The sequence below is a fragment of the Buceros rhinoceros genome, unplaced genomic scaffold (genome assembly GCF_000710305.1).
Source record: "Buceros rhinoceros silvestris isolate BGI_N320 unplaced genomic scaffold, ASM71030v1 scaffold19292, whole genome shotgun sequence".
NCBI lineage: Eukaryota > Metazoa > Chordata > Aves > Bucerotiformes > Bucerotidae > Buceros > Buceros rhinoceros.
In genome coordinates this window covers 3,539-23,348 of record NW_010399693.1, presented here as the reverse complement: position 1 = coordinate 23,348, position 19,810 = coordinate 3,539, and the positions used below count along the sequence as shown (strand labels likewise).

At 38.2% G+C, this 19,810-nt stretch overlaps 1 protein-coding gene across 1 annotated transcript in view; it reads right to left on the bottom strand.

Annotated features, from left to right (window-relative positions):
* Positions 1-262: 262 nt before the first annotated feature.
* The window catches only part of CLGN (calmegin), a 21,618-nt gene continuing 2,070 nt past the window's right edge, over positions 263-19,810 (bottom strand). Inside the window, exons 3-14 of the mRNA XM_010131590.1 lie at positions 18,569-18,627; positions 16,595-16,736; positions 15,726-15,807; positions 12,559-12,751; positions 10,568-10,757; positions 9,838-9,951; positions 9,122-9,278; positions 7,600-7,815; positions 5,959-6,094; positions 5,655-5,786; positions 2,019-2,128; positions 263-343 (exon numbers count right to left, since the gene is read on the bottom strand). Coding sequence (XP_010129892.1) covers positions 263-343; positions 2,019-2,128; positions 5,655-5,786; positions 5,959-6,094; positions 7,600-7,815; positions 9,122-9,278; positions 9,838-9,951; positions 10,568-10,757; positions 12,559-12,751; positions 15,726-15,807; positions 16,595-16,736; positions 18,569-18,627 — 1,612 coding nt within the window. The remainder of the gene's footprint in view (positions 344-2,018; positions 2,129-5,654; positions 5,787-5,958; positions 6,095-7,599; positions 7,816-9,121; positions 9,279-9,837; positions 9,952-10,567; positions 10,758-12,558; positions 12,752-15,725; positions 15,808-16,594; positions 16,737-18,568; positions 18,628-19,810) is intronic.

Genomic DNA, 19,810 nt, shown 5'->3' with positions numbered 1-19,810 from the left:
AATCTTCACCTTAAAATCAGTTGGCCAACTTGTAATTTCACTTTTATTCCGAATTTGAAACATCATCTATCTCCTCACAGATAGTTTTTCTCCTTAAAAAAGGGAAGGTTAAAAGAAGTCAGAGAATTAAAATAGAAGATTAAGTGGCAACAAGTCCCTTTTTCCTTCAGATCTCAGGAATGTGTGCATGCTTTCAGGCCCACCAAAGCAGCATACCGGAAGTTACTATTGTCTGGACCTACAAATACTAGCTAGAAGTAACTCAGTCCTTTCGTACTCTTCTTTTGCGCACTGATTTCAGCGGACCATCTCTAGAATTTGTGCCTTCATCGGCTTCTTTCATCTGGGACAAAAAAGAAAATAAAAATCCAGCATTAAAGTTTTAAACCAATTTTTATTTAATTATTGAAACTGGTGTGTTACTTTATTCCTTCTCCCAACCCCCCAATCATATTACTACTAAATGCAATTCTTCCATGATAGGACATTATTTTCCACAACACTAACCTAATGACAAAGCGACTAGAGGGCTTTTTCTTCAGAAACTAGAAAGGAAGAGGATAGCACATCTGAACTGATGTCAGAAATTTGATTTTGCACATTTACTCACTGGTTTAAAAGCGGTGACTTTTAAATGAATGTAGCAACTGGCTTAAAGTGCATCTTATGCTAATTTTAATTCCTACTTCTTGTGCAAGAAGCATTTAAAACACTGACACCTTTGGAGAGCTACAAATAGAACAAACTGTTCTTGAATCAGGTGTGTTTTTCTCAGTTAAAAGCAATTAGCCTGCAGAGGCGCCTGAAAAGCCCTCCCACCATGAACTCTGTTCTCAGACAATGCACTGCTTCCTCACTTTGCTGCATCACCTAATGGGAAGCACCTCATTCCGAAGGAGCAGAATGTGGCACAGTGAGCGAGGACATGGTGTACCTGACATCTCCCAAGTAGGTCACTAGCTAACTCATGACAGAAACTTGTACACCCTGAAAACACCCAGAGGAGAGCAAGCCATAAGCTCATTGTGACGCTGTAAATCGCATACACACATTCAGATCTTGTTATTACTTTTCACAGTCACACGCATCTCAGTGGCCTTCATTAGATCCTGTGTGTCTAGGTAAATGCACAAGGAAAAACCCCCGCTTCTTACAGGAAGTACTGAATAAGCAGTAATTAATGAAGAATTTCAGTGCTGAAACAGCACAACCTCATGCAAGGTACAGTTTCCTAAACAAATTCTATATGAAAAGGAGTTAACACGGCATTAGGCAACTGCCCTCATCTGGGAAAGGATCATTTAGGGAGTGACAAGCACATGGTGGCCAACGGAAATACTGTGGGTGGATCTAAAGTGTTTCAGACATACCAGAGTTTCTACACGGAAGGATAATGAGTAGTTGACAAGAAAAGGACAAACACATTCCACTCTACAGGGTTATTTTCTGAAAAACATTTTGTAGATTAATCTGGTGACTGGATTAACTCAAATCATCTCTGCAAAATAAAACTGCAAGTGCTGAATACAAAACTAGTATGGGCATTCTGCTTAAAATCTTATTTTGGAATTAAAAGAAGAAAGATAACCAAAAGCTCAAGGTTTTCCTAGGTCTCACTGAAAAGCTACTTGGTTAGTTAGAAGCACATGTTCCATCAATAAAGTAGCATGAGAAAAAGCTGTTAACATATGTAACATCCAAATTTTCAAGACTTGCAATTCATTTAATAACCTGTTAAAATGTTCCATGTTTAGAGACCTGCATGATCACTTCCACACTGTACCTGTATTTTACAATAAACAGCACCTCCTAGCCACAATTACACCAGAAGAGACATGCTTCACAAACCTATGCAGAGCATTTAAGGTATCAAACTTCAATAAAAACACATCTTCACTTCATGGTTTGTTTTATGGCTCAACAGAAGAAAAACTCCTGTTGAAGGTAACTGGGCTTAGTTAGAAGCCTGACGCTGGACAAGGGAAAAAAACCCCCAAAACAAAAACCCACAAACTTACCTCATCTTCTGAACCAGATTTATTTGACTTATCAGCTTCTTCTTGACTTTCATCTGCAACTTCATTTTCTTCATCATCATAAATATCTTCACCACTTTCACCTTCATCTTCTGCAGAAGAAATTTATTTAATTCTATTTTGTAAACAGAACTACATTACAAATGCACTGTATCCAGAGACTAGTAAGGAAAAGAAGCCAATGTCAGCCTTGGAATGAACTGCTTGTCTAGAATAACCCATAAAAACATCGCCGTGGTATGAAGAGTAGAGTTCTCGTGAATTAGTAGAAATGGGTCACTGTCAGACTTAATAACCAACTTCAACAGCTTCAGCCTAGCCTCTTTTCACAATAGCACATACGCTCTCCAGACTTGTAAGTAACCAGCTAAAATGGTAACAGTGATCGAGTAGTGCTCAATTCTATCCTTGTCAGGTCACACCTACTTCTGGTAAGCACTACTCCAGTATTAAAAAAAACCCAACAGCCCCATTCTTACTGTTTCAGCTCAGTAGAACTGACACGAAGGTACCATATAAATCAGATGGTAGTCACAAGTAAGGTGCAACTCTGACTCTTGGTGACAAAAACCTAGAAAATCCCAATTTATTAAAATATTTGAGACTTCTGCAGGAACACCAAAAAATTTTGCCTACAGCTATAAATAGAGGCAGTTTATACCAGCGAAACTCTAAGAAACTGGTCTGCCCATCTGTAGATACACCCGATACATGTCTTCAATAATAGGTCACTACTACTGTTATCAAAAGGAGAAATAACACCAAAAAAAGTGGAGAACATTGTTTAAGACAGATGTAGACAAAGATTTCTTCTCTAACAATAAGCCCTTAACAGAAAAGCTTGGCAAATCTTCACACAGCACTAATGAAGATGTAAGAAATTTTAAATGATACAAATCCAGGACCTCCCGTAAGTACTAATTTCAACAGAGGGGAAAAAACCCAAAACAAACCAAAACACTTCAGACATCAGAAGCGGTAAAAGCCAGATCTGGACAACTATACTATTTAGAATTACTAATTTTAACTTAGTCTAATATTAATTTAAACAGTATTTCATACAAATAAATGTGTAACTTCACAAAGCAGGTTTAGACTGTGCCCCTGAAATTCCATTTCTTGGCAATGTTCTTTTACTTTCTGGAGTATTTTTCTAGAGGACAAGGAAAGCAAGGAGACAAAACAGCTAAGTACACAAGTCAAGAACACATCATTCTTCAGGAAAGCCACAAAAATTAACACAGAACAAAATAAAACAGGAAATCCCATTGACAATGACCTTCAAGAAGCACCCTGCCTGCAACTCATTCTCACTGAAGCCAAAGAAATCTGCAAGCGTTTCAGAAATTTGCTACTGTGCCACACTTTTTCCTTTTTTAAAAGTTCTTTTTAATGGCCCCATGATGAAGTGCAAATCTCAAGTCATTCAGTATTCCACAGCCCAAACCCCATTACCTTCAACTCCAGAAAACAAAGCAGCAGATAAGGACTATAAAGGAACTGTAGAAATTACTAGGGTCCAAAGAGACTAGTAGGAAGTTATTTATGACTACAGATACCATACTGAGAAACCTCAGAGGAAACTCACATCCAGATCTGATGAAAGCTGGCATCCACCAGCTTGAAGTTCTACCATTAACAAGGAAGCAGAAGGGAAAAAACCAGAAAGGAAACACCATTTTCTAGTCCTGGCCCAAATTACTTCCCTTTCCCAGTACCTGAAGGAGGAGCCTCCCTTCCCAGCGTCTTTGTATGCTTTATGAGCTCTCTTTTTGTCTCCTCCATTTCTCTTCTCTCTGTAGCAAAAAGAATCAGCAGAAGGAGGCAGAAGACAAATTCTCTAATGCTTTCAGATATGAAGAGTCAAAGAGTGATTTAAAAAAAAAAAATGAAGATTTCAACCTGCAAATGTAGAAGGTAGCAGGAAGCTAAGGGAAGCTAAGCAATTCTTAAAGAAAGAGAAATGAGGAAGTCAAATGACAGCAAAGTGTAATCCCTTCCTCTGAAGGCTAAAATTTACTTGAAAACCTTGGAGTAGTCATACAAAAACTAGCTATGTTAGTTTTACTCTGTGTTCAGTTTAATAACTAAGCAAAGGTCTAAAATGCAACCTACTGTTGAGACACCACAAACAGCTGTCCCAAGTGAAATTCTTTAAAGGAGTTGTGGAAGCTGAACAATGTCCCTCTGCAATTGCCTGGACCTTACTTCTAACATTAAAACACACACTTTTACGTATTATTTAAGTGATGTATTGTAATTGACTAAATGAACTGACTGACAGAACAATACTGGAACTGAGGTATCCTAGCCAGCTCCAGTATGAGCCTATTAGGTACAAAGCGCATCTATGATCTGCATCAAGACTGGGTAAAACAGATAGCGGAATTCAGGAGCAAAGAGCAGGCAGAGTAGAGTAAGGTCAAAAGGAAAATGTAGGAAGGTACAATGCTGAAATGCCATACCTACAATTTATGCAACAACTGTAAATGTAAAAAAATATATGTAGCATAACTGCAATAATTAAATGCCTCGGTAAGGCTCTTGAACGGAAATGCAGATGGATTTGGTGTGGCAATGTACTCAGTTCTCTAACTACTGGCATGGAGATGTCTGATGCTGAGAAAACTTCAAAGTCATACAGGCAGAAGCCATCACCACTCAGGGAACATAATGCAAAGACAGACAAACCCCACCAAGTTTCAGCAATACAAAGTGATGTCAGTACTAAGAAAAAAACCCTAAACAATACAAAAATCTGCAAGGTTTCTCAGTTTCCATGCCAGTCACTTGTCACTTTATTCCTACCAAAGAAGAGTGAAGTAAGAGGCGGAATCTTGCAGAGGTCTGAGGCTAAGGATTTTCTCATGGAAGTCAAGATAGAACATTTTAAGTTAAGCAATTTGCTTTTTATTCACTGCTATAGACTCGGGGAAATGCCAACAGAACATCGAAGCCATATTTGAATAGTACCAGTAACCTTAGATACAGTAACACAAGACGATTTTATCCTCGGATGCCAAAGGGGAGCTCAGCCTACAGAATCATTGCTTTCCCCCTCGGGGCAGCAGGACAGACCTCTGCAGGCATGCAATGCAGTGTCAGAAAGCAACACAAAGCAAGCAGCAGACCTCAGTATTTCAAGTCTACTGTATTTTCAGGCAAGAAATACTGAAATCAGTGAGCAACAGAGAAGCAAGCAGAAAAGACTTATGTTAAAGACCTAAAGCTATTCCAGATAACATTTTAAAGACAACAATGGGACTTTAACCACTTCAGGTACATATATCTGAACTATTCAAATGTGCACAATATATGAAGCATTTAGAAGGGAGAAGATATGCATCACTGTCTACAAACATAAAAAGACTGCCGGAAGCATGTTAATTTCTTGAAAGTGAAAAAATACTTGAGGAGAGCTCTACTTTCTGCTGGTATTTTACCAAAGAGCTATTAGCCACGGAATGCCGCTTGCTGGAGGGTGTTAAAAAGACTCAGACCAATGCAGGTGTTGCACATTCTAAGATAACTGGTTGTAGTTATCTGCAATGCAACCCATGAACTAGTCCTATTTGTGTCTATATTTAATCAAACTACAAGCTGGCTTGCTCAGCTTACCATCTTCAGCAGTGTCTTCATTTTCTTTTTCTTCTTCTATTTCATCATCTTCTAACTCGTATCTCTCCTGGTTTTGTTCTCCCACTGTGACTGGGTTAGATATGTCTGTTCTTCTGAAGTCAACATCTTCATCTGTCTTCTACATAAATTAAAAAATCAATTTACATTTAAACTCAAATTAAGAATTAAACACAACAGCCACTGGACACTAAGTGATATCGACGGCACATTAAAGGTGCATAGCGTTGCACAGATGCTAAGAGATTTCAAATAAACTATTAGGAATAAAAACAAATAAAAATACAGTAAGTTTCTCTAACCTTTGCTGGCCAGCAGAACAACACACCAAGACCAACAGGGAGTGCTAAAGTCAAGATGTAAAGAACCCAGAGCCATGGGTGGTCTTCTGCAGCAGTCACCAATTGACTAAACATTCCAGGCTATATTAAAAACAATTGGGGGGGAAGAAAAAGAAAAAAAAAGATTTGCATTCCTCTCAACACTTTAATAAGTTTATAAATTGTACTCTATACATTTAAGCTTTTTGTTGCCCGAAGAAAACCCTTCTTTACCTTTGCTTTTGCATGACTAAACCAAATTGACTTTCAATACTAGTAAAGCAGCAACTTAACAGGTTGCAAACAAATAGAAGGTGCTAAGTAAAAAGGAACAAACCTGGTACTCCAAACATACCAGACTGGCCACTACTTGATTTTGTAAAGCGTCATTTGGAGTCTCGGCAACCTCACACTTTACACCTTTCCCAGCTGCTCTATTTTTTCCCCACAATGTGCTTAAGCTCCCAAAGCATCCAGAACCTCAGAGCAGCAGCCAGCCTCCTGAGGAGCAATGTCTTGCTCCATCTGTACTACCGTGTTCTGTCCTTTGACAGCCCATTATTTGGGAAGTACACTGTCCTCACAGTTCACTTCTGACTTACACAGTAGAGGGCAGGCAGGTAAGTGCCTGGTCCAGGAAGACCTCTGGAAAGCGTACATCAGCAACTAACGTAGGAAGCTGGAGAGCCGCAGTGGAGAGCGGGGACTCAAGGGAGCGTTTTTTGCTATTGTGTGCACAGGTATAGATGCAGGTCCAGACATAAACCCAAACATTTCAGAAGAGGGCAAGGTGGTGGGAGGAGGTGGCTTTCCTAACTGCACGGGCAAAGATGCTGCTGTTACTTGCTCACCCTGTGGCAAACAGCAGCTGTCAGGAACTGGCCATATTTGCCACCAACCCGCCGTTTCTTTCCCAAAACTGCAGGCCTGCTCTTGCCACCCAAAGGCAATATAGGACTGTTAGAAAGAAACTGTAGTCAAAGACAGCCACTAGATGGGCTCATGATCACGTATGGCAGGACAGGTTCATCCTGCAGCATAGGAAAGATCTAGAAAAAACTGTGGTGGCTGGCCAAGGGTGGTATATGAACAAAATGTGGATGCGCACAGAGAAACGGGAGAACAGATGCAGCTCCATAAATATACGTGCTCTATTTTCAAAGCTGCATAATACACATTTAGGCAGCCAAAACCCTGAAATTATTGAACAGGAAAACCACATGATTATTTATCCAGACCTCATGGGAGGGAAACTTCAGAAGTGAGCTAGCCACAAGTTAAAAGAAAAGGAAAAAAAGAAGTCTTTGAGTGTGAGTAACTCAGCTTCCATTTGCTGACAGGTACTGAATTTCTAGTATCACTGTGAACAGCAGAAGACTTAATTATAATGAAGCCAATTTCTCACTAGGTGTTTAAGCAAAAAGTTGTACCTTTTTAATTTCCAAACGATCTTGGAAAAGTAAAAAGCCAAACTATGAGGAAAAAAACTACCACAGTTATCCCACAAGACTATTAACTGCAGACAAATTAATAACTGACAGAAAATTCTTCCATCAGCACATCTTCCTCACTACTTTCGGCTACCAAGAACGTAATAAAGTTTATACCTCATTAGCACTTGCTACTAATTTCTTCAAGCCCCAGCCATCTGCTGCCCAACGATCTGCTACTTCTTTTTCTGAACATATAATGAAGTTATCGAAGTAGATGTTAGACGTCATAGACCAGAGTTCTAAACCAATAGCACTGATAGCGGTCATCTTGAATGGGTGAAGATCTTCAAAATAGTCTGGGTTAGGGATTTTCCGAGGGCGCCACATTCCCTTTTAAGGAGAAAAGAAAATGTAATCACATTACCTTGCTAAAAACAAACTGCAACAAATTTTAAAATAATTAGAACGTCCTGACTGTTTTAAATGCATTCTTCAAAAAGATACGCAGCAGAGTTTAATCTACATAAAAACAGAATTGGAAATAGCCTATAGAATTTTGGCAGATGGGTATCAGTTTTCTGACTTAGGGCAGACCTCTTAAATGTTCTGGGTTTTTTAATTTGGTTTTGTTTTGGTCCATACAGGGTTACAGTAATGACTGACTGTACCTCCAGTAATGACAAAGTATCTCCATTCTCTGGCACTGGAGATTGCGAGCACAGCCTTTGTAAACTTCCTGCAGTAAGGCTAGGAAACAAACTTCCTCATACTGCAGGCAAATAAGATATTGGTATCACTTCTTCAGGTCTCTCCTTGTGTAATATATAATTTTGCTTTTTGTTCAACAATATAGCATATATGTTTTTCTAAGAGCACTGGTCAACACTTTTGTGAGCAGTGACGGAATCTTCTGAGGTAAGCATCTATTGTCCGGTGGCCTAAGACTGCAGGGGAACCACATCTCGTGATTCACAAGGTCCCTTCCAGTACATATATATGTATGTCAGTGTATATATACATATATGTGTGTGTGTATGTTAACTGACACTGACAGCATTAGGGAAAGTTTTAGAGAAGGAAAATTCAGCCTTATAACACCTGTGCAAATTAGAGTAAAATTTTGTACACAAATTGGTGTGCTTAGGATCCTGAGCTCAAAGAAATCAAATTCATGTACTCCCCCCAGCCATAAGTAACTCTATAATATTAAACTGATTATTTCTTATATCTGGAGGGGAAGAGGAGAATTCAATTATCCAAAATTGATGCTTTCACTAAAATTGAGCTAGTAAGACAATTTGCTTACTGAAAGGTTTCATTTTTTAATAAAAAAATTGTTCATTTAAAAGACCCACTTGACCCTCGCACAAGAAAGGAAAATATTTCATTAAATGATAATGCAATTCAGAATACCATTCTAACGCGCTTACTAAATAAGTAGTACCAGCGCAAATCATTGCAAAAACAACTTTTAACAGGGACCTTGTTTTTATACAGGAAGCATTTCTATTTTCCAGTATGTACTTAAAGGAAAAATAAAGGCAAATTTAATACCAAAAAGCTCAAAATGCAGAGTTGCATGAGGGTATTCAGACTCATTCTAAAATACTGTAAATAGACTGTAAATAGCCTAGATAAATACATACTTTGACTTGCCTACTGTGCTGAACTTAACAACCTACAATATTGCTATTACCTGATAGTTGGGATTATCTATCATAGGTGCTTTCCATTTTCCTTTATAGTCTGGGTTATTCTTCATGGGACGCACCCAGGGCCCACAACCAGGAGCAGTCTCACACTTTGGATTACGGATCTGAGGGGCCTCCCACTCCCCATCCATTTCTTCATCCCTACAGGAAGAAAAAATAAAATCAGATTTGAGAACAGACCGGTCTGAACACTAGCAGTCAGTCTGAAGTCAGGGTCCATACGCATTTTGCCGTAACAACCTCAGAATTTTGACCAGCTCACAGCACCTTACCCAAGTGTATAAATACTGTTCTTTTAATGAGTGCTAACCCTTTGGTTTTTTTAAAGGTCACTTGTCATAACTACCACACCTGCATCTGCAGACAGCTTGGAACACTTCTAACATACTTGGAGAGCCCTTTGAGTCTATTGTGTGATGATTTCACATTATCAACTTATTATTGGTTTGTGGTTTAACACCTTCTTTCAAAGGCATCCTTCATATTTCACTTCCGTTTACATATTTTCAGAAAAAAGGTAGTGGACATGTTCAACCACCCACCCAAAACATATATTCGGCCATACCTTGCACATCCCAACTTACTACCTCAAAAGACAACCAAAATTGGATTGACTTCTGATTCACAACTCCAAATTGGCAGAGGTGGGCTTCTCCAAGGGACAGATCAACAACCTGCACTCACTGAATCAGGTTCTTACCAGTCCTTTGGTTTTTGTGCATTAGGGTCTGGAACATACTGTGGTTCATCATCAAGCCATCCCTCAGGCTTAACAGCATCAGGATCTTCTATTTTTGAAGGCTGATCTTCATCCCTTCAATTACAGACTTACGTTAGAAAATACAGCGGTCTGGCTTCAGACAACGTTCTGTTCAGAGAACTAACTGGCACAAAAGGGATGATTTTCAAAGGCACGACAGAATCAGACCCATTGATCATGAGAATTACACATCTACTTAACTGTTTATAAATGTTTGAATTGTATTTACGTCATTCCAAGGTACTGCTTAGCCCAAAAACTGGCAGGTGTCAGTCAGGTCTTCCCGTAACGTTTTCCCCTCTCATTCCTGCATTACCATGTGAATGGTAGTTCACACAAAGAGAAGTAGAAATATCTAAATATAAATTAAGGCTACATGGTGGGGGAAAAAAGAAACCCCAAACCTTTCCTAATCTTTCAGGTATAGCAATCTTTGTTATTAATTCCAACCACAGATGGTACAAAATCAGCAAAAAGCACAATTTTTATTTCTCTCCTTAGATGACCAGATCCTTGTACCCACCTCAATTATGTCTTCAAACTTTAGTGATTTTAGTAGTGGAAAATATTCCCACTGTCATTAGCAAAACACAGAATAAAACCAGTCAAATCTTTCAAATTAATAGCCTGTGTGTAAAAGGTACTGTACAGATAAAAATGTTCTCCTTACCAGTCATCTGGTTTGACAGCATTAGGATCAGGTATTTTGGGTCTCTCATCCCAGTCATCAGGCTTCTTATCATTAGGATCATTTATTTCTTTGGGAGGGTTTACTGGAGGAACCATATCCTCAAGAAGACTTCCTTTGCTGACAACCACCTGGTCGATTAACATTTCAAATGTATCATCCGGTTTTAGTACTAAATTGAAGAAATTTGTATTAAAAAAATAAGGAAAACATTCATTTTATATAGTTTTTTGTTAAAGATACTTGTAATCAGCACAGATTTAGACAAATAATGGCAAACAGGATCCTCACTAGCTGAGTGGGAGACAGCCTCCCCACTCAGGTACTGGAGCTGGACACAAAACATTGAAGCTGCTGCTATGGGGATGTACGAACAGCACCAGCTCCCTCAAAACAAAACCTCTAGCAAATTCAATTGCTGAAACGGATTCAATCAGATTCTAAGAGTTTTTTCAAAAACCTACCACTTGGCCAAAAATCTGCTTTAATTCTGGTTTAATTTTAAACCACAGAACTGTGTCAGTGATACAGCTGAAAGGTCACCTAAGCAGCATTTTCTGACTGAGTTCTGACAGCCATTTCTCTCAAAGGCCAGACTGTAAATACAGAAAATTCTCTTTAAATGTTTCAGTATTTTAACAGGTGTGAGTAACTGAGAAGCCAGGGTCACAGAACTGAGCAGTGCCAGACTCAGTAAGACGCGGTATCCCGATCCATTTCTCATAACCAGTGAGAACGTTCACAAGTGCTTAACAACTACATTCAAATGTCCATTCAACACAAAGACTAATAACTAAAAGTAAATACTATCCCATTTTATGACAGTTTTATAAAGATAGGTGCTGAAAACCAGAGCAGCAGCCTCACAATGACAGTTTGATAATATCCAATGAAGCCCTTGCAGCCTAATAGTTTTCAACAGTATTAAAATATCCATGAATGCAAACATCCCCCCTCCTATCACTTAATATACAATACAAAGAATTGATTTTTAAACTCCTGTTATCGGCCATACAATGCACTAGAATCACACAGCTCTGTGCAGTCTGCTTGAACAATCAGAATAAATGCAATCTAAGTTTAACTATCCTTAATCATAATTTCTAACGAACAGCGAAAATGCAGAAAATACACGCACCCCTCTGCCACAAGAACAGTGTTTTGTTTCACTTATTCCTATTAACTAAAAGTGAAAGTTTGCTACGGCACACTATGGTAATCTATTTAAAAAAACCAGTAAGTTTCCCACAGCACAGCACTTGAACGTGCCTGCCTTTAAGTGGAAGTTCGAAAGTACAGTCAATTTTGCTGGATTTGTAGTATGCCACAGATGAACCCACTCTCCTCTGGCTGTTCAGTCTTCCTCAGAAATTCGAAAAAGGGGAGAAAAGAACGAAGGAATTAAACCTTTATCTCTGCCGTACTGTTCATTGGTACAGAAAGAGATGTCACATGAATTAAAACCAGCCCGTGTTGATTCACCTTCAGAGAACGCAGTAACACCTTTGCTCATGCACACTGCTGCAGATGCAGGTGTTAGTGAGAGCTCTCAGCATGTGGAAGGGCAGCACACTGCAGATTTAACTGAATTCCTGTCAACTCTGATGCCTTCCTAGAATATTGGACAGTTGTGCCTTAATAGTCTAACAGAAATGTTTTTATCATAGCAAGTACTGAAAGTATTAATCAACACTTCACGCTAAAGGCTGGCCAGGGCTGATATGGTTTTTCCTGTACTTGAATATTAAACAGGAGCATTTGAAAGCCACTTGTACCTCCTGTAGTTAAGCAGAGTCACTAAATCATTCAAGCCCAGTCATTAAATCATTTAAGCCCAAATCATTAAGCAACCACCCCTCACAACCAACATAGTATTACAAACAAAAAAGCAACTTAAATACAAGGCATCAGTGGGCAGAAACACATTTTTTATCTCTCCTTTCCAATTTAAACTTATAAGAATTAAACAATACCGAGAGTATATAGATGTGTCTTCTTGTCCAAATAGAATTTTTTTAGGTCTATGTCAGGACGTTTTGCATGTTTTTCATCATATTCTCCAGTTTTAGGATTCTTATGACGGAAGATAAAGTGTAGTTTGTAATCTTCTCCACATTTATCTGGTCCAAACATAATAGTATAAGGTGTTTTGTCAAAAAAGTATCCCTGTAGAAGCAAGAAAGCTGGGCATGTGTTATACTGTACATTTTATGAAGTCATTTTGGGTACTTCTCTTCCTTGATGCCATGGCACAGAGCCATAGAGCCTTTTCTAAAAGGTTACTGAAAACTGGTAAGGTAAATCACGAATGAATGCTTGAGTTGCTGGGTGCTCTCTGTTGTCAGGGAATGGACTAACTGTAGCGATCACTTAGGCTTCTTTGTATTTATTTAGACCTTACCTTACTATTACATTAAATAGAAACATTTGTCTCAAATGAAAACACCCGAATATCTATATCCCTCTATAAGCATTACACTAAAAGATGGAAGGGAACTAGTTACTGTTCTTCACAATGGTTTTATTATTCGATAAAGAAACCCCAGGATATTATTATCCAGTATTTTATCAGTCTTCTTGCTCCACATTAAATAACAACAATAATTAACAACCCTGATACAGATACCAGATACAGTTATTATCTTTCAGAGTATGTTGCATTAAGCTGTTCAGCTATGCCAGTATTTATCAATTATTGATATGATTTTTTTATTTGGAATATTCAATAACCTGCTGCTTATATTCTTAAGCAAATTCCCTGACAAAGAAGACTGCTTGATTTCTGGGAGTTTCCTTCAGGAAAGATACATTTATGTCAGAATATATTGGTTGAGATGAGCCTGTATTTTAAATTTTTTTTTAACTCAAAGTAAAACATTTTCACTTTAAGCACTACGTAAGTGAACGTATTTTAAGATTGTTCCCTTTTACAACATTCAACAGCCTTAGGAAAACATCACTGTCAGGAATTAAAATTAACTGACTGTTCTAATAGCAATAAGCATATATACAGCGTTAAGACATGTGCAATTTTAAAGTTAAAAGAGTAAACAAACAAGAAAGAGAGAACATTGACTCTTTAAAGTTACCTCATAGTACAGTTAGTGCAATTACAAAACCAGTATGGGATGGATTGTGAGCCAGACCATAAACAGGCAAATTTTGCATTTGCTGCCTTCTGTAACATAACACGATACTGGAGAATTACAGTTTGCTGTAATTGAGCTTGGTCTCACAGCTTCTTTTAAAATGTAAAACTTTTCAGTTTTACTGTCCTTTACTCATCTTCCCATCACGAAGGATGTCATGCCTCTACTAGTTTTCCTACAGCCTGTATTTTTAATATTTATCTGTTAATACTCAAGTTATTTGAGCATAAAACACACACTGGCTTATACGTTCTAGGAAAAAGGAAGAGCACCGGGAGGTTGCATTAAAGCCTTTATTAATACATCTTAGAAACGCTTACAAGCAACTTCTTAGGCACATCACCATCTCCTAGACCCTTGCAGGGGTACATATAACCCCTTAGATCTCATGAAGAGTCCCAGCATTAAGAGGTTCTTCCTGACTGCTGGTTTGAAGGTCAGGCCAAGTAATGCCTTGAGCCTGTCCTCAGCAACCTCCTCTTCATCCTGCACACTTCACTGCTGTTCTCCTCAGTACTTGAAGGTCAAGGTAATGGCCTCAAGGATCAAGGCAGCAGCAGCAGGCACAGACATCTCAGGGATAAAAGCACTGATAAAAGTCTTACCCAGAGAGGAAATGATGAATTCTGCCCACACTCCTGTCACAAGTTCTTCCCAGATTATTCCCTATGGTTTTTCCCTTGAACGTGCCTTTCTAGCTTGCAAATCTTAGTGAGCAAATGGTACAGCCTGATGCATCTCAAACCCAATGACTTCCATAACCTTTACAGGCTGTAAATGTGATGGCCTCACAAACTTCTGCCACTATACTACTGAATATTGGCTCAATGCCACCAATTAGGCATAAAGCTGTAGCAGTTGGGACAGGTGCCTTAAGTGGACACAGCAACCTGCTTCAGGACTGGAAGTACCCGTGTCACTTCATGTTTGTGCCGCCAAGTCAACACAAGTTCCTCTTAGCTCATGATGTAGCATTTTGAATCCACACTCGTCAATCCAAGCCTGTCCAAATGCATAAACCTACTGTTCAACTGCTGCATGTACCAAAAGCACCAGCTCCCATCAAAGCACCTGCAGCAACCGTGGTCTGTATCAACAATCTCTACTCTGTCAACCCAGTATTTACATTGCACAACTACTAGACCACAAATCACTGCCAGTTCCGAATGTAAAAAAAAAGTTGCTAAAATATCCTCCATCACAGGCTGGACAGCTTATATCTACAGCCCAGCGTAGTGGCAGAAATATTAAAAGTAGACATAGCCAGACTGACAGAATGCCAGAACTGAGACCTGGCTAGAACATGCAGCATTTTAATCCAGAAATACCTGATTGTGTTGGCACGGTAACAAAGAGTTTTGAGGGTAGGTTTGGAAAGGGCAAGCAAGTTCACATCAATATACGGAGAAACAATCTAGAAAACAGACCAACTTACTAAGGTACTTATTTTTCACACCTGATCATTCAGAACTTTTCCTGGGAATAGATTCTCCATCAGTTTCAGTTTCTAAAACCAAGTTGTGGCTCTAAGATGCCATTTTATGTACCATGCAGTAAAAAAAAAAAAATTGCTTCATAAGCTGAGGTTCTATGGCTTCTATTATTGCAGAAAGTCAGACTACATAGATACAAAACTCCTTTGTCCCAGATGTAAAACATCATTTGTGCAGAACTAAGAGGGAGTATGTTAATCACAACAAACTCTTAAGTCTAACCTTCTAAAATTCACATTTAGAGACCTGTGTGAATATAGATCTTTATAGCTTTTTTCAGACTACCTGTAAGTTTCATTAAAATCAATGGGAATGATAACAAGAATAACTCCAAAGGTTTTGTGTAAATGTAATCAATTATATCTATATTATTTTGCTTACACATTTGGGAAGCTTTTCAGAACTCAGGATGCATTAGGAATTAATTAAGTTTTATAAGAACAACTAGGCATTCCTCAAATGAGCAACTAACAGCAAATGTTAATTAAGAGGACATACCAGATTCAAGTCGTCACTGCTGGAGAGAAGTTTAATATATGCTCCGCCACAGTCAATACCTTCTTGAAAATTCACTTCATATCTGGGCAAAGAGCAAGTCAGAAAAACCATTCCAAGTATCAGACAAATACAAATTAACGCTTAATCTGTAGTTTTCATGACAAAAATATTAAGATTGTGTATTAGTTACTACTATCAAAACACTTCTACATGACCAAAAGGTTTTCATTGCCACAAAAGCTAATGCAGCAGCAATGTCAGTCAAGAAATGCCACAGTAGCAATTGCTACAGTTCGTATCACCAGTGAGAAAAGTTTCAAGGTGGTATCAACCAACGTGCAACCATCAAAGGGAAGGAGAAATGGGCAAGAGTTCTAGAAAGTTTGTGCCATCTTTGAAACTGCCCGTACGACACACTGAATTTTAACCAAAGGACTTCTCTGGATATGTAAGTATAATAAAACGAGTCTGAATATCAGGAAGAAAAGGCATATTGCCATGGAGCCCATCACCACTGCTAGAACGTGTTGAAGACTCAAGTTGCTCTTACGGAGCTACACAGAAGTATTTTGCAAGTGGAAAAACACTGTCCTCAAACTATATGCGAGTTAGATGTTTTAGGGTAAGACTGAAAATTAACTAGCAACTTCAGCAATCTTGTCCAAATATACTTCAAAAGAGTATCACTTCTTAACACCTGTACTATAATCTCACTTGATTATTATATCACTCATACATACAGTTCTGATATCTCTGGATACCATAGGTCCACACTATGTGGAAGTCAGTAGTTTTCTACAGGGTTTCACATTACTTTGACTTAAAAGATTTTAATAAATATTAAGTAAAAAATCTGAGGGATTACTTACTGAACAACCAAAGGTTTATTATCAAAAACAAACGCTTTTGTTAACATAGCTGATATTGCATGATGCTTTGCCACCGATTTTAACACTAATCCTCTGTCTCCGGACACTCTGTTTTCTTTCAGCTCTTCTACTTCCCATCTTCCTAAAAAAACCAAACAAACAAAACAAAACCACAGACACAGACAGAGTCCCTGTATAAAAACATAGGCTGAGGTAAAGAAATCCTAGCATTATTGAAAGCAAAGACTTAACAGCAAATAAAGACTAGTTGTCAAAATAGGCAAGAAATCTTGACAAAGAAGTTAAACAATCATCATCCAATTCATTACTGGTAATTTTACTGTGGATACAAAACATTCCCCAAGTCCAGCTGACATCTCCCCAAACTCACTGCTCTACAGTGCTCAAATACAAAAATACCCAATTTATGGTACACAAATTTGCTGCTCACACAAGTGTAAAATACATCTTATTGTCTCAAATTTATAGAAACCTACAACAAGACTTCAATACTGTAGTTCTGTATCTTTAGACTGTGGTATCCACCAATGCCTAGAGGAACATAAAATATTTCTCCAGATTTTAAATTGATTCCTACCATCATCTCACATAAAAAGCTTTAGTCACAAGGCATCGTGTAAGCTAGATACCTGCATGGTTCTTCCCCTCCTGCTTATACAGAATTAGAATCTTTCAGGTCAAATCTAATCACCTGGGAGATGAAGCTTCCCCATGTCAAAGACTTTCAAGAATTACCAGGTTTGATCTTAAAGGCAAACAAGCCAGCTTACAGCTTAAAAACCAAAAGATTATATAAGTATAAATTATCCAAATTTGGGGAAGATGTAGTTGATTACACATGTGGGCAATATCCAAAGAACAAGCATTCTAAAAGGGCAGTTACATTTTCTCAAATATTAGCAGCACAAGACTCAATTTTTAATCAGGAGTGAACAAAGCACAGAAGAAAGATTACTTTTATAATTCACTGTAATTTTGAAAAAAGCCTGCATCAATGTGAACAAAAGGAGGAAAATGTAATGAGTTCTTCAGTCTGTGTTTTAGAGAAGATTCATAGAACTGTGAAATCCGAATGAAGCAGCTATTTACTTTTACTCAACTAAAGTGCAATCTGTGAAAGGTCATTGAGGAAGGGTAGACATCTATGTCAACAACAAATCCCTGGTTTCTTCTAGTCTGCTAGACAGTAGGGAGGAAAATTCCCTTCTCTTCAATAGCGTTCCTTCCCCAAAACTAAGGCCAAGCAGTAACACCAGACAAAACTACAAGGCCAAAAAAAAATTAAATTGGAAAATAGTCCAAAAAGGGCTCATCCCCACAGACCTTGTGTCTGAATGACTTAAAGCAAATACGACTTTTGGCATTAGAGACCATTTCTATCTGACGTGAGGCCCAGTAATCAGAGATGTCAGTTCTCATCAGTATGTGCATCTCCTCTGCAACTTCTTTGTTTCTGGTAACGGCTAAACCTAACGGCATCAGTTCTGTACTGCTTGGCACACCAAAGTCCACCTCATGTTTGCTTACCACTTTCTATTAACATTAATTGATTTCAACTGACATAAGAGCAAATACTTCTATTTTGCAGCAGAATCTTTTTCTGGTCTCTCCACTTACTCTTTTAATTAAATTAATTCAGGTTGCAAAATTATTGCCACAGATCAAATGTCTGTAAAACAGTTTAAAGTTACATTCAAGCAGGCAATTCTAGCCTAGGAATTGAAAAGTCAAGTGCAAATTCCAATGGTAAAAACCATCAAAACAACTTTTTCATCATTTCTTTCCAAATTTGTTTTAGACTACTGTAAGGATAAACTGTCCAAGAACCACTGCAGAACCCTCCATTCAAGCACAGAGAATGTGAAAATGTATTTTAAAGAAAAACATCATTCGGTTTTACTTCTTTTGCTTCAGAGGCTACACTGGGAGAACTGGAAGTAAACTTTAACTTACCATCATATTTAGCAATATCATCATCTGTGTCTTCTTTCTTGGTTTTAGACAACACCCACCTAAAACAAGAAGTGTACTAGTCATTGAACTACCTACACAAAGCTGTATTATTTAGTGAGCACAGGAAAACCAGCTTTCACTTCTGCACTGAGAACCTGCGACAATGATTTTGACGGGCAGCATCATGGAACTTTGTGTAGTGTTTCTTTTAACATTCTTTGAACTAAAACAAGTTAGTCTAATATAGCATTTCAAAATGCTTCCTAAGAACGTAAATAAATATACAATTGTAACTCTAAAGGAATTCAATTATTCTGAATAAACCTCAGTTTTATATACAAGCTGAGTTTGGCAGAATGTAAGACTATTACGTAAGCATATAATGTCAAAAATACACGGAAAGTAGCAAGGTTCAAGTGTAAAACCTTCAATATAAGGAAAGGAAAAAAGTCACTGGAAGAAACCTTTACACTATCTGACAGCAGCAGTACACACATGCAGCAGAGGATGAAAGAAAGAGGTAAAAATGTCCAAAGGACAAATGCAATTATCCACTGAACAGATTGCAAATGTATTGCACGCAGGGGACCCCAACAGGGCAAACAAGCTCCTGATTTTCTTGATGCTAGGAACAAGGCAAACTCAGCTTATCAACCTGAGGTCACTAAAAAGATAGGCACATACGCTACACACAGTGTTGATCTGGAGGAAGAAAAAAAAAGAAGAAAGAGAGAAAAAAAGGGCAGTTCCCCCCCTCATCTAGTCATACAGTGGTTCTATAGCAAGCCATGCACAGGAATATCTTAAGCCTGAACTCTGCATTGTACCAGCTACAATACTACATTCTCATGATCAATTCTGTAAAGAACTATTTTCATTCACTCTGAGCTACCCCCCGCATGGGGTATTCCAGGGATGAGTATCTTTTCTACTTGTCCACTGTGTTAACAGAGATGCTGGAAAAGCTTTACAGAATAAACGGCAAACTAGATGCTTGGTCTACCAGGAGGAAGACCAATGAGGAAATACTACATCTCTACAAGCCTTGCAGAAGATCTTCAAGGTCCATTCTCAAAAAAGCAACTCAACTCTGGCGATTTACCTATCTGATTTATAGGTAGTCTTTTCCCCAATTTCAGGGAAGAAAGGTAACATGCTGCTTACTTCCTCATTCATCTTAGTTCTATACCTGTTATTCTTATCTTACTTAAATTATGCACAGCTAGACAAAAAAATCCCAAG